General features: G+C 42.1%; 1 protein-coding gene across 1 annotated transcript in view; it reads left to right on the top strand.

Moving 5' to 3' along the window:
- FNBP1 (formin binding protein 1) overlaps positions 1-13,460 on the top strand; it is a 104,309-nt gene extending 90,849 nt beyond the window's left edge. Inside the window, exons 13-17 of the mRNA XM_082492502.1 lie at positions 2,645-2,777; positions 3,782-3,903; positions 4,383-4,522; positions 4,935-5,093; positions 10,209-13,460. Coding sequence (XP_082348628.1) covers positions 2,645-2,777; positions 3,782-3,903; positions 4,383-4,522; positions 4,935-5,093; positions 10,209-10,216 — 562 coding nt within the window. The 3' untranslated portion in view covers positions 10,217-13,460. The remainder of the gene's footprint in view (positions 1-2,644; positions 2,778-3,781; positions 3,904-4,382; positions 4,523-4,934; positions 5,094-10,208) is intronic.
- The last annotated feature ends 264 nt before the right edge of the window (positions 13,461-13,724 follow it).

Here is a 13,724-nt window from a genome sequence, read left to right as displayed (position 1 = left end):
TTCTCCCCAACTCAGATTCTGATAACAGTTATTTGATTTTAGCTGATGTAAGTCAGAGGTGGGGCAAAAGCCAGCTTTATCTTTATTCCACTCTCCCACCTCAGTGTAATGCATACCCTGTCTTTGGAATCGTGAGATGAGAAGATCCTAGTACAAGGATGGGAATGATAGAAGTGAAGCAACTGGAGAGACAGTTTTCCCTTCTTTCTGGAGCTGCTTTCTTGGGCTTTCACAGGAGAGCAGCAGTTTTATCATGAGCCAGACAAAGATCACTGTTAGATACACTGTTTGTTTCTTGGTGTGATCTGTTGCCGAGAGTGTTTCTTAGGAGAGATCAGGATGTAAATACAGCATCAGTCAGAGGTACCATCAGAGACCTCTCAGCGCTAAGCACAGCACCGATTGCTGTGTGACGGGCATGGGTAGATGCCAACAAGAGAGGCTATTATGAGCATGATAACATCGTCAAAAGTGCTGATAGATTGGTGCGTATCTTAAGACTCTCTGATCTGTAGCTTATGTTTCCTGGAAGCAGAAAGGTAATGACTCGTGTGCTTTTTGTGGATGCTTTTTCTACAAGACTGTATTTATCGTTCTGGTTGAGAATAAGACTATTTTAGTTACACAGTTTATATTGATTCTGGCAGCCTGTATTTGTTGCTTTGTGTTAGTTCACATTCTGCAGTTGCATTAAAGATTCAGCATGTTAGGTTTGCAAGAGACAGAACTTTCCTTCCCTGAATGATTTCAAGACTTAGCCTCTCTGGTACTAGTCTGTGCCTAAATACTGCTTTGAAGAACCTATTTATTTGGTTTGGTAACCCAAACTTTCTTCCTTGTATTTTACCTCATGAATAAGAAGGGAAAACTGCACATGGTTATATGACTTCTCATAGCTTTGTTTTTTTTATCTCTGTGTTGACTTACATTAGCCTCTCTACAGATTTTCCTCTCTTCTGTATTGATTCTGAGGTAACCCAACGTTAAAATTGGATGTGAAATCAGAGCAGAATGAAGTTATTTTAAATAAAGATAGGATATGATTGAGGAAGTAGCACCAGAAGTTTAAGAGTTAAAAAAAATAGTAATAATCACGACTCATATGTTTGCAATATTGTCCCTTAGGGCTTCAGCCACAGAGCAGTCCCACTTCCTTGCCACCCACACTTTTTCCCATTTTCTATACACACAAAGCAAAGGCAGGCACAGGATTGCAATTGTCAAGAGTTTGGTGGGAAACTCTAAAATATAAAGAGTGTTAACTTGCCTCGTGGGACTCGCATTAACCTTTCTCCCCCCAGCTAATGCCTAGAGAAAAGCTGCATAGCTGTGCCTGTAATACAGGAAATCGGCTCATAAGTCCACCCTCCTAAGCTCTGAAATGTTCATCATCATGCAGATAACTCTTTTTTTTCTGCAAGTTCAGCCTCAACTTGACTCAGGTCAAAGGCAGCACACTGCTGTCGGGGAGAGCTCTGCGGGCTTTCCTAAGGGAGCTCATGAAGGCATGTACATTAATCTTGGCCTTACGGTACCACATTCATCATAGCAGGCCTTAAAATTAACATCTCTGAAACCCTAGGCATTTGGCATCTGGGTTGATGTGAAACAAAGCCCTTAGAAAGACTCTAGTAAAAATGCTGTGTAACTTAACAGGATGCAGGGTCGCATTATGTGGCCTAAGGTCCATCTGTTGCTGCGTTGTGACAAATGCAAGCTGTCCGGATTTAGCTTCGTTTTAAGCAGTGTGAAATAAATATCTTACAAATAATTTGGGTTGCAAACGACAAACTGCAACAGGCAGGGTGAGAATTTCTGGTTAGCACTCCATTTTTATTATTAGTGTGTCCACATCCAGCTCTTTGTCCCAGTTTCTCAACTGGATTTCAGCCCATGATGGAGAATAATGATGCAACACTTTCTTTGTGCCCCAAAAACTGGGATGATACTTATCTAGAAAGTTGAAGTTGTCTTTCGTTGCAATGGTTGTGAGATTTTTTTATTTTTTTTTTTATTTCCCCCTGCCCCTAGCGTTAGCAAGTAGAAGTCATAATACTAAATAAAAGAATGTGCCAGGCTAAAAGCCAATACCAAATTCCTCCTTTTGCCTTGCAAAAGGCCACTGTCCAAGAATTCTGTTGTTTTGCTGCTAAGATTCTTCAAGCTGAGCACATGGAGCTTGAATCATTTGGTCTAAACGTGTGGTGTGCTTGTACTGACACAGCACATCTCCTGTGTAGCCTCAGGATCCACCGGCGAGGCTCCTCCTGCCAGCCTCGCTCGCTTGAGGGACCCTCAGCTGCCTGTACAGCCAGGAGCTCCTTTTGATGTCTGGGCTTGAAGAGTTTGGCTTGTGCACAATGTCTGTTGTGTCACATTGTAGGTAAAGGCGTCGCTCGCTTTTGTCTGTTTCCGACAGTGTAAATTCTCTTCTGGCAAGGGATTTTACTATTATTTTTTCAATGGCTGGCTCTATAGACAGCAAAGGCATGATGTTCTCAGTTACCTCTGTAACTGATTAGGCTCGAACCACAGAGTAATGAAGAGGCAGTTTATTATCCTTTCACTTGCCCTCATTTAGAGAAAGGGATTTGCCCCCAGCTGTGCTAACATTTACATGTTTTATTTTTCTTCTGTCTCTCAGAGATGCCTTAACGAAAATGAAAGATGTGTATATCAAGAATCCACAGATGGGAGATGCAGCGAGTGTGGACCACAGATTAGCAGAACTTGGTCAGAACATTGAAAAGTTACGATTAGAAGTTCAGAAATTTGAGGTATGGGAAGAGACATTTCAGTAAAATGTTAGTTCTAAGCAGATGCTTCATTGCTTTTCCAGATGTATCGATACATTTTCTTACTATGTATGGGTAAGTGCTACGTGACTGTCAGCCAACAATCCTGCTGTTTAATTTACCACAGAAAACAAATTGTGCTAAGTGGTAGATAAGAGAAAACGTAGTGCTCTCTGGACTGCCCAGGGGGGTTCAGATGCTTATTCAATTAATTAAATAATCTGAAGTATGCTACAAATGTCTGTGGAAAATCAAAGGAACAGAAATGTAAAGCACCATTTGACAGAAGCTATCAGATAAAATATGTTCTAAGGAATAGCCTGCCACTAACAGGAAGCTTCTTAGAGATGCAAAATCTCAAGAGTATAAGGAGTATTTGGAATATATGAAGCCATTATAATTACACAAGAAAGATTACAGGGCTGAGAAGAGACTTCACTCTAGAAGTTACGCTATGTATATTAATAGATTGATCCTGTTAATTTTAGATATTTCTTACAGTTGTTGGCTTGACTATCCATTGCTTTCTTACCTGTTTGAAAATCACTGGGTCTTTCATTCTCCCCAGCTTTAGTCTTCTTGTGTTCAGCAGTCACTGAGGTTGCTGTGTTTCTGGTGTCATTGAGACTACTGTAAGCTGCCACACATCTCTTTACTTGATTGTGACTAGAGCAGCAGCATCTCCCAACTGCTGTTGTTAACTGCTGCTCTTGGGTCATAGTGTTTTCAGCACCCAGCGTCTTTTAAAAAAGAATCAAGTTATCAGTAAGTGTGGTTTTTGGTGAGACCGATAGATTTAATATACACTTACAAGAGAGAATCTATTCCCCCTGACAACTGGAACCCAAAGGAGAAATTAAGTATGTTTACAAACTGGTTTTAGTTCTATAGTCTGAATGTCAAATATGACAAAGCAAAGTAAAAGCAACATATATCCCCTTGCAAACTGAAGCCGGGAAGATGCATGACGCTGCTGTTGCTTGCAGGGCTGGCTGGCTGAGGTGGAGGGCAGGTTACCCATGCGGACTGAACAGGCGCGGCGGCAGAGCGGACTGTATGAAGCCCAGAACACTTCAGCAGTGAACAGCTGTGCGCAGGACCGGGAGAGGTACAGTATCTGTACAGAGCTGTCCTGTTCAGACTGATAATTGGACCCACTTTCCTTAGCTTGTTAATCGGGAAAGCTGTAGCTCTGCAGCATTCAGAAAATTATTCTGTAACCGGACTAAAGGCAGGCGCTCCATGAAGTGTTTCGCATGCTGATTTTAGCATATGCAAGATCCCAACTTTAAGAGCTACTTTTCTGAATATGATGAAACCTGTAATAGCCCTGGTAGTCCTTATACTCTCCGCTGTGAAGGTGAGTGGGACAGGTGCATTTTACATCTTCTGATGGGGAAAAAATGGCTGGTATCACCCATCTTGTTGTGACAGCTCCTAGTGGTAACAGCCGTTTGTGAGCATGCTTTGGAATTGCGGAGCTACTCCAGCTCAAGTGTCTAGTAATCAAATTTGCTTGATTACTAGAGTAATCTCTTTGCTGCTGAGACCGGTCGCTATAGTTGCTGTGTATTTTCCTCTCTTGAGCAGCCCAGATGGCAGTTACACAGAAGAGCAAAGTCAGGAGACTGAAATGAAAGTACCTGCAACAGATTTTGACGATGAATTTGATGATGAAGAACCACTACCCACCATAGGAACATGTAAAGCGCTCTATACATTTGAAGGTATCACTCAACCTTTACTCTCGTTTCACTTACTGTTTTGTTCAGTTCATATGCCAAGGACAAGTGGGAAAGCTTCACTTAACCCCTGCAGTGCTTAAATAGACAAAGAAAGGGCGAGTGAGGCTCTGGCATGATTCTGTTTTGTAGAGGGGCACTAAGACAGTAATTTCTCTCCCATTATGCATGGACTCTGCACAAAAAAAAAAAAAACAAACTCTGGTGTCAGGATTACATTCAACCGGCTCTTCATGTACACAGTTATTTCCAGAAACATGTGTTCTTGTTAATGATGCCAGTGATGCCACGAAGGTTGTGTCAGTACCTTGTCCAAGTGTGCCCTGAGCACCCCCCACTGCGTCTGTGGTTCCCATTGTGCAGGCCAGCCTAAACTCCATCCTCCTGTGTCTTCCAGGTCAGAATGAAGGAACAATTTCCGTAGCAGAAGGAGAAATGCTCTATGTAATAGAAGAAGACAAAGGTGATGGGTGGACACGAATCCGAAGGAATGAAGACGAGGAGGGCTATGTCCCTACATCGTATGTTGAAGTCTATTTGGACAAAAATGCCAAAGGTGCTATGACTTATATTTAATACTATTATTATTACTTTATTTGCTTTCACAGAGATACCCAACACTGCAACTGCTCTGTGTTGCAGGTGGAGCCTTTTAAAAGTCTGTACAATGCCACAAAGTGCATTATTTCGTACATGGACTAATATGGCTTGCTGTACTGCAAAACGTGCTTTTTATTGATCAGAGGAGGATAGCGTGATAGACTGTAAAACTAGAGGGCAAACACAGCCTTTCCTAGACAGCGCTTGTTCAACTGTCGCTGCTGTTGCACGCCCAACTTAGTGCAGGAAACACAAAGCCATTTGGGATAATGTGGGCCCTCCTCAGATATCCAGGTGGCATCTCAGACACGTTCGTAAGTCAGCTCTTTGTCCCAGATTGATTCAGTGGAATATTATATAGGAAATATTTAGACTGCTGTTTTGTGTCTCCGTGTGGTACCTTTTCAGGGCCTAATGTGTTCTGTGGAGCTTTCGGATTGAAACCTGGTCGTTATTTAGTTAGTGTGTTTGGAAGGGGAAGGAAAGATCTCGCCAAAACCCGTCTACACAGTACGCTGTGGTCCTTGATAAATCAGTAAAACATTAAGAAACATCCTCTATTCTTTCCCACCTTTCAGAAAATGGTCTTTTGGATGTATTTGCTGTTTCAGATGACCATAGCTAATGGTTTAATCTTTTGCTCACACACAATCAATGGAGACATTCAGAGCTTAGACTCGGCAATCTTCTGTTTCGGTGTTGCTTTTAACTCCTCACCAATAGGTGTCTTGTGTAAGCAAGCAGTACTACAGGGGAGTCCTGGCTGGAACGTGTGCTAGCACCGTGAACACCCGGTAATGTAGTACACAGAAAAATCAAAAGACTTTAGTTCAAACACATCCTGATTTGATTTTAAGTCCACTGTTAAATAATTTGTGGGTTTTTCAGTCACTTAATCCTTCAGATTATTGTTGTGTTTTCCGGACTTAGAGTTCTTGGTGTGACACAAGCTGCCTCATCCAATATAAACGAAAACTGAACCACTCTCATTGGGATTCATGGACAGCAGGAAGAGAGGAGTAGGACTGTCTCTGTAAACAAACACTATAACTTGATCAGTTCACTGTCTTGGGTTCAGTATTAAACAGTGCAGTGCCTTGTCTGCTGCACGTGAAAATCTGGGGTCTTGTTTTATTTTGCCATAATGCAGTAGTTTGTTTGTGTTGGCAAATACAGGGTCAGTTGAGATGCAAAAGAGTGCAAAAAGCTCAGCCTTTCTTTCTGTTGGCTTTTATTGACCTTTGAAAGACGAATGTGGATTGTACATTCTCATTACGTCATACTCGGAACGAGGCAGAAAGCACGGAATGGGAGACCCCATCTCTTACCCCTGTTTTCTCTCCTATGGAGACTTGACTGCTTTGTGTGTGGCCAGAGTTGAAAGTAACATTATTACTGTGCTGGAAAATCTGTTGTTCAGCAGCGTAGCCTGCTTGAAACAGCTAAGCTAGTGTGGCATCTAAATCTGTCTTAAGTAACAAGCGTGGCTCTCCTGCCCTCGGATCCGCAGCGTGGTTCACATCAGCGGAACGTTACAGCAAATCACCTCTTCAGGCGCAGAGCAGCAGGTTGGGTGGGAAGTGAAGCAAAACATACCTCTGGGCGGGATGAGACATCCTGACACAGTCCTGCTAACTCAAACAGCAAAAGTTTGTATTTAATGTAGCCTTCTGGAGAGACTATTGCAGGAGTATTGCAATACCAGTCAGAATATCATATAAGTATGTTAATGGTATTACGTAAGTTATAGGGTGATGCTGAATGATCGTAAAAATGCAGTCTGTGCCGCGAGTGAAGGCTGATACAGTTGCAGCCACTTCTATAGCAATGATGGAGGGTTTTCAGATCCTTTTAAGTTTTTCCATTAGTTTTGCTGGACTCCAGGAACAAAATCAAATGTATCTGTAATATCTAATGTAAAGAAACTATAATATTTACCTCTTTAATTTCTCAATTCTCTGGTTAAAAAGAAAAGCTAAAAGAGAACTTTCCATAAAATGTCACAATAGCAGTATAAAGATTTGGGGGAAGTGCTATTGTGTTTAAAATACAAACTTTGTTGCAAGCTGCAAATTTCTCAATTGATTTTTAATATATTAGTAGAAATGAGTTTATTCAGTCCTCGAAACAAGCTATGACATCCCTGACAAAGACACTGTAAATACTAAAGCGTTTACAAATTTAGTAGCTCTTTCCTGGTTTTGGAAAGAAGCTCGAGCAGCTGGTACCTCTAAAGGTTAGTTGTGTAAAGGGTGGGAGCATTCACACCACCCCTGAGTACATCTGGGACTCTTCCAGCCAGCAGAATGGGCGCTGGCTGCAGCGTACCTGCCTGACCCGGCTGTGCCGGTGCCGTGAGCCAGAGGCAGCTCTGCCTGAGGAATGCAACCACTAAATGCTTTGTGAAAAGCCGCTTGGCAGCTGGTGAGCTTTTTCAGTCAGCTGAAGCCTGTGTTGTCAGGGCTCTGCTGCCGAATGAACCTGAGATGAATAGGACAGGTAAGTCGTGTGCTGCAGTTGCTCTCCTGATTGTAGTCTTCATGGGAGCCAAGCGCACTCCTGTAAATACCAGTGTGAGGTCTGTTTGTGAAGTTTACAATGGTCCCTCTGGTCAGAGGGTGTTAGCAAACCCTATCACAAAAAAAAGAACAGTAATGTCTATCTTGTTTTGCCTTTTTTTTTTTTTTTTTTCCAGATGTGTACAAATCACTTCAGAAAATCTCTGAGTAGGTTTGCATAGGCCTGTTCACCTTTTATTCTGCTGGTTTGCTGCTACGGTTGTTTTAAGAGCTCTATTTCAGAAGGTTTTCTTTAGAAGAGATGAATGCACATGTCATATCTCCAGCAATGAAAGACTCTGTTAGGTGCCCTTCGCTCAGCTGATGCATGTATAGGTTCACCTCCTGAAATTTAAATGTGCATCACTGCCAATGAAAGTACTGGCCCGACTGTGTGAATCTAGTTGTAAACAGCGTTATTGTCCTTCCTAATACAAATGAGAGCCAACACAGTTCAGTCTCTTTGCGATGCGTGCAGGAAACTATTAGAAACGCTAAAAAACATGCAGAGTGAGAACTGGATCTGTTGGATGTAAACTCATGATTTGGGGCTTACGCCAACCTCTAACTGCAGGGGATGAGGAAGAAAACGCCTCTGCGCACACATGGGTGTAGCTTCGTGCGGGGCTTTAATGTCCCTGTCGGGTACCTGGTGCTGACAACTGTCCAACGCAGGAATTAGTTGGGCCTTTTTGCTCAAGACTGACCACACTCTGTTACTGGATATGGTACCTCAGAATCTTCTTGGGAACAAAACTGTGTTGTGAAACAGCATGATACACAAAAGAATTTGCATGAAATAACCAGCTTTATATAAACTCTCCACTGCACCCAACAAAAATGCCATGTTCACTTCCACCAGAAGGACTGGCTCTTTGGGTGCCGTGCGGTACTAGAGGCTGTTTTGTGAAGTTAAACTTCCTGATAAAAAAATTTTGGAGCCATGGGCTGATTAGCATTTCGGCTCCTTTGCCACTGCGGGGCTGTTCCTCCTCACCTCTGATTATATACATAAATCCTTACAGACAGCTCTGTGACTCCGAGTGCTGCAGCTCTGCTGTTTGTTGGCTGTAACTATTATGCAGAGCCTCGACTTATATAAATAAACAAATAGGTAAAAGTTAACCATGCTGATGCACTTTTTATCTAGGATATATCTGATTATTTAATGCTTGCCAAATTATTTAGAAAACAGTAATTATAAACTGGACTGTGGCTTTTCTTAATCCTTTTGGTAAATACTTGCCCTTAGTTCTGGTATAAAAAAAATTGTATATAACATAACTTAAAAACTAAAGTTACTTGAATTTGAATTGTTTTTATCCTTTTATATATGTATAAAAATAAATGGGTTTATAGGCTGTTATTCTGCTTAACCTAGCTGCTGTTTTGATAACTAGTCAGTCCCTCTTATGTTGATAAGTGGTTTTGGTTACTCAGCTGCCTGCATCTGGTTGCACTTGCATAGAAACTTTTGGTTTGTGTTAAGGTTTGTTCAAATCTGGCCAGTGTGGTGGTTCCGTTTCTATTATTTTTTTAAATAATCGTCATCTGTCAGGAATATCTTTATAGCTTGATGTACCATGGTGTTGTCTTCTAATAAACGTTATATTTTCTCATTCCTGTGAGATTTTTTTTTAATAGCAATTCATTCAAGTTTAACTTCACTGATGGAAAGCAAAAGGCTCAGAGCTGCTTTTCACCTGCTTCCCACACTAAATATAAATGCAGTTTCCGTTTCAGGAAAAGTATTTTGTTGTGGCTCCGAGAACTTTTTTTGTGCTGTCATTTGGAGTTTTTTCTTTTGTGGAAGTGGGTGCAAAGGAGATCGGAAGGTTCCCCCGCTCTCGAATGCGAGGGAAATTTGGGGTCATCCTGTAATCCCTTGGATACAGCGGTGTCTTTGGCCAAATCACACTTCTGGATTGTAGCTTCACTTGGCCACAGAGAAAACTTACTCTCAGCCTGATGTGTGTTGGTATAGGCATGTGACAAAGGATGGGTTTAGAAACTAAGACTGCGTTCACGTACCTGAAAGGTCTTTGCAGCCTATTGTGGAATGGATATCTAGTCTGGATTCGTTTGCAAAATTCTTTGTGTTTTAGCTTCCTGTTGTTATTCTTCAGTATCAGTCATGGTCTCTGCAGCTGTCACTTGAACAGATACAATACTCCTTTGCAAATTGAAAATGAAAAGCCGTTTGTTTTCTCTGTTGCACTAAAAGTGCTGGCAGGGTCCTGCTCCCGAGTTTTACATCCTCCTCCCAGAGGAGAGCAGTGTCCCAGTGGTGCTCATCCCCAGGCTGGAGGGAAGGGCTGAGGGGGAGTGGTTGCTGTTTGAGTGCTGGCGGTGTATGTAGTTCGGGAGCCTTCCCTAACCCCTTGTAACCTGGTAGATGCTTGGATGCTGTGTCTCCTTTAACCTTCTGCAGGCAGTGCTACTCTTAAGGGATCCTGTTTTCCCCAGCCTCTTTCTAATCCAGTCTCTTTCTTTTTGTCTTTCTTATGTTTTAGATTCCTAAAGGTGTTTGTGCTGGTGCAAGAACCTCGGGGCGAGCTTGTCACAGAAGGAGAAACAAAATGGTCTGTTTACCCTGCAGGCAGTTAAAACACACCCATGGAAAGCCAGACTCCCGGCCTTGTCTGGAGTTCCCACTTGAAAAATTCAGACCTAAATTCCATCCCAGTACCATTCAGATGCTTGCTCTTTTTCATGGCATGCTACCTGTGGCTCAGATTAACCTATCAGCCTTTCCCACTCCTCTGCCGGTTTGGCACAGCCCCTCCGTAAAACATAACCAACACTTTCCCCTCACCCGATTCCTTCCAACACCAGTCAAAGAACTGCTGGCTGCCCTTTGATGTAAGGGTAACTGGAGAGCTCCAAGCATGTACTGGTCTGTCTTCTGTCCTCCCTTGTCCCTCAGTCCATCTGAATGTATGCACTGGTCCATCAGCATTTCACACGGTGCCTTTCGTGCTAATCCTGCAGGTAGTCTCATCAAATAGCTTGGTCGGGAGGTGCACACAGGTGGAAAGCCTCCCCTGGGAACAGTGTTACAGCAGCTGGACTGGGCTCTGAATTTGCGGATATTCAATTTGATCCATATGCATTATTCAATATTCTGCTTTCCCCAAAAGGTCACTAATACTTGTCAGCCTGTATTTTTTTTTTTTTAAATCTAGGCTGATGCTCATTCCAAGTATTAAATCCCTATGACCTTGCTGTTTCCCAAAAGCCTTCAAGCTCACGTATGTACGCTTGTTTTCCTGCTTGTTCTCTCTGCCCCCTCCTCTTTATTCCCCGTTCCTCCCTCCCTCCCTCCCTCCTCTTTCTCGCACACACACACACACAGACACACACAAACACAGACACTGGCATTTCGGTTTGAAGCCCCATTTTGCTCGTCACAAAGACCTCCGTTTTGCTCTCGTTTCAGTCTGCATGCTCGCCCTGTTGCCTTGCCTGCGCCCACCTTCCTGAGGGTCACGTTATTTTGTGGCTCATTGTTGTTAATCTCTTTGCAGTTTTCTTTTGTTGGTTTGTTTTTCAGCATTTCAGACCTGCCTTCTCCTTTTGCATGACCTCTTGTGCGTTCTCATCAGTTAAATGTTTGAATAACAGAATTTTTTTTAGAAAAAATAAGAGAGAAAAGACAAAAAGAAACCACACTCTATTTCATTCTCCCACCTTGTTATGGACTGGACCTCGACCCAGAAGCCAGACAGGAATTGACTTATTCATCAGCCATCCTGGTCTCATGTGGTTTTATTTGAAGCAGAAGTAGCATGATAAGGGATGCTTCACTTTATCATGTCATGCAGTGGACAGAGAGCTGTAATATCTCCAAGTATCACACGATCTGGACCTCAGCTGCCTAAGAAAGGGTCAATTGCTTTCTGAACTTCTATATTATAACTGTCGGTTTCCCCTGAATCTTTACCATTGTTAGGATCTTGTAGTCATCTTTTACATGTTTGAGCCCCGTAAGAGTCAGTTGCTACTTAATAGCTCATGAGGGTCTAATTTATTCATAGATCAACATATCATTTGGGGGAATCTACTTGCTCTTAGTCAACTTCAGCATATTTTGTAGAATCCCCAGAATTTGAGAAAATTGATATGGACACCACTACAGACAGTGACCCTAAAATGGAACCTCTCAGGTTTAGTTTGCAGACAAACGTGTGTGTGTTGCTTGGCTGCCTGCTGTGCTGTTGTGCAGGGTCAGCACATAGAAACCTGTCCAAGAGTCGTGTGCTCTCCATGCTGGGGATCGCTCAGGTCGTCCCCACTCAGGATGATGTAATTTTTGAGTTGGCTTACACGTTTTTGTGAGTCTGTCCCTTTCTCTCCATTCAAGATACCAACTTTTATTTTTAATAGCACAAAGTCCCTCAGTCCTACAGTTAGCACTGTAGCTGTTGTCTTATGGTGCTTAATATCTGTGAGCATCAACCAGCAAAAGGTTATGGGTTTTAATCTAATTCCGGTGGCTCAGGAGCCTGCACTGAGAAGCAGGCGATACCAACACTGCGGCCGGTCAGCTACAGCGTTAGCGGCATCGGAAGGGTCATAATCAATTAAAATTACCATCCTTATCATTGCTGCTACTGTGGTCGCTGAACTGTTTTAGATCCACGAGCCTCCGATAGCAGAATGGGATGCACACGGTTGGCACCTGTGGCTTTGTACAAAGGTTTGTGCAAAGGCTTTGTTGCATCCACCTATCCGGGGATCTAAATGGTTCAGCAGTTAACAGGTGTGCAAAAATATCTTTAAAATATTTTTAGCTGCAGTATTTTTATTCTCGTGTCCAATGCACTGTTGAATCAGCAGCTAGAAGAATTCATTTTCACCTATTGTTGTGCCATCTATGTAAAAATTAGATAAAAGTTTGCTTTTATATATTTAATCTAGGTGGACAGTATATTATTGTCAGCCTCTGTGGAACATTTGAAGAATTGCAATGTCTGTGTTGCGAAATAGCGCTTTAGAAGGAGCATTAGCTTTAGCTGACTGATTTTCTTCAACAAAAGTTTTATTAAAAGACCATGTATGGAGTTTTTATAAACTTGGCAACTAGTTCCCGAAAGCCCGGATCTTAAAACTTACTGCAAGAAAAAATAGCGACAGTCGTGTACTGTAGCCTACACGAGTTTATTCTGCTGCCTTTATTCAGGGTAACAAATGAGTAATTTTTGTAGAATTTACCTTTTGCAAAATCTGAAGGACTAAATATATGGCTAGTTTATAAAAACTCTGCTTGAACTTATTAATCTCGCCCAGAAGCGTGAACTGTACATCCTACAAGATCTCATTATCCCCAGCAAAAGTCTCTAATGCCCTTTCTTAACACCTGTAAATAGAGAAGAAACATATTTACTGATACTGAAAGTTGTGTTTAATGCTGAGTATTTTTCGGAAGTTCATTTAGTTTGATGCATATTGTTCTCTGTTTTTTGTTTTCCTGCCTGAAGTGTCAAAAGACCTAAAAGAAGCCAAATTCTATTTTAACATGATGATGTCGAGCACTTTTTTATTTGTATATGTGTGTGTATGTGTGTTTGAGCACTGATCTCTAGATTTTGGTGGCATCTCAGTGTTGTGATTTCATTGCCAATGTAAAAGGTTCTGGTGTTGCCCATTCATTTCTGGAGACAGAATTCAACCAAATAAAGTGCTTCCATTGGAAAGCGAATATTGACCTTGTAACAATGAAAGGAAAGTCATCCACATATTTAAATAAACATTTAATTACAGACGTACAGTTTCACTGGACCCTTTTGATCATCCAAGGAAGAAGAAAAATGGTTTTGTCACTTCTCTTTCCCAATAAAAAAGGCAGTGCCTCTCTGCCGGGGTTCCTCTGGTTGTGCTGAGGTTGTAGCCGTTTCCCTCCCGTGAGCTTTCTGCCTTCCCACAAACGTTTCCAGTTGAGAACAGGACCTGAGCTGTGACTTACTCTTGCAGGCAGATGTAAATCTTATAGCCTGAAACTCCTGAGCTGCTCTCTTACTCCTCATTAT

Source organism: Vanellus vanellus, assembly GCF_965231255.1.
Source record: "Vanellus vanellus genome assembly, chromosome: 18".
NCBI classification, from domain to species: Eukaryota; Metazoa; Chordata; class Aves; order Charadriiformes; family Charadriidae; genus Vanellus; species Vanellus vanellus.
This window is presented reverse-complemented; position numbering and strand designations above follow the sequence as displayed.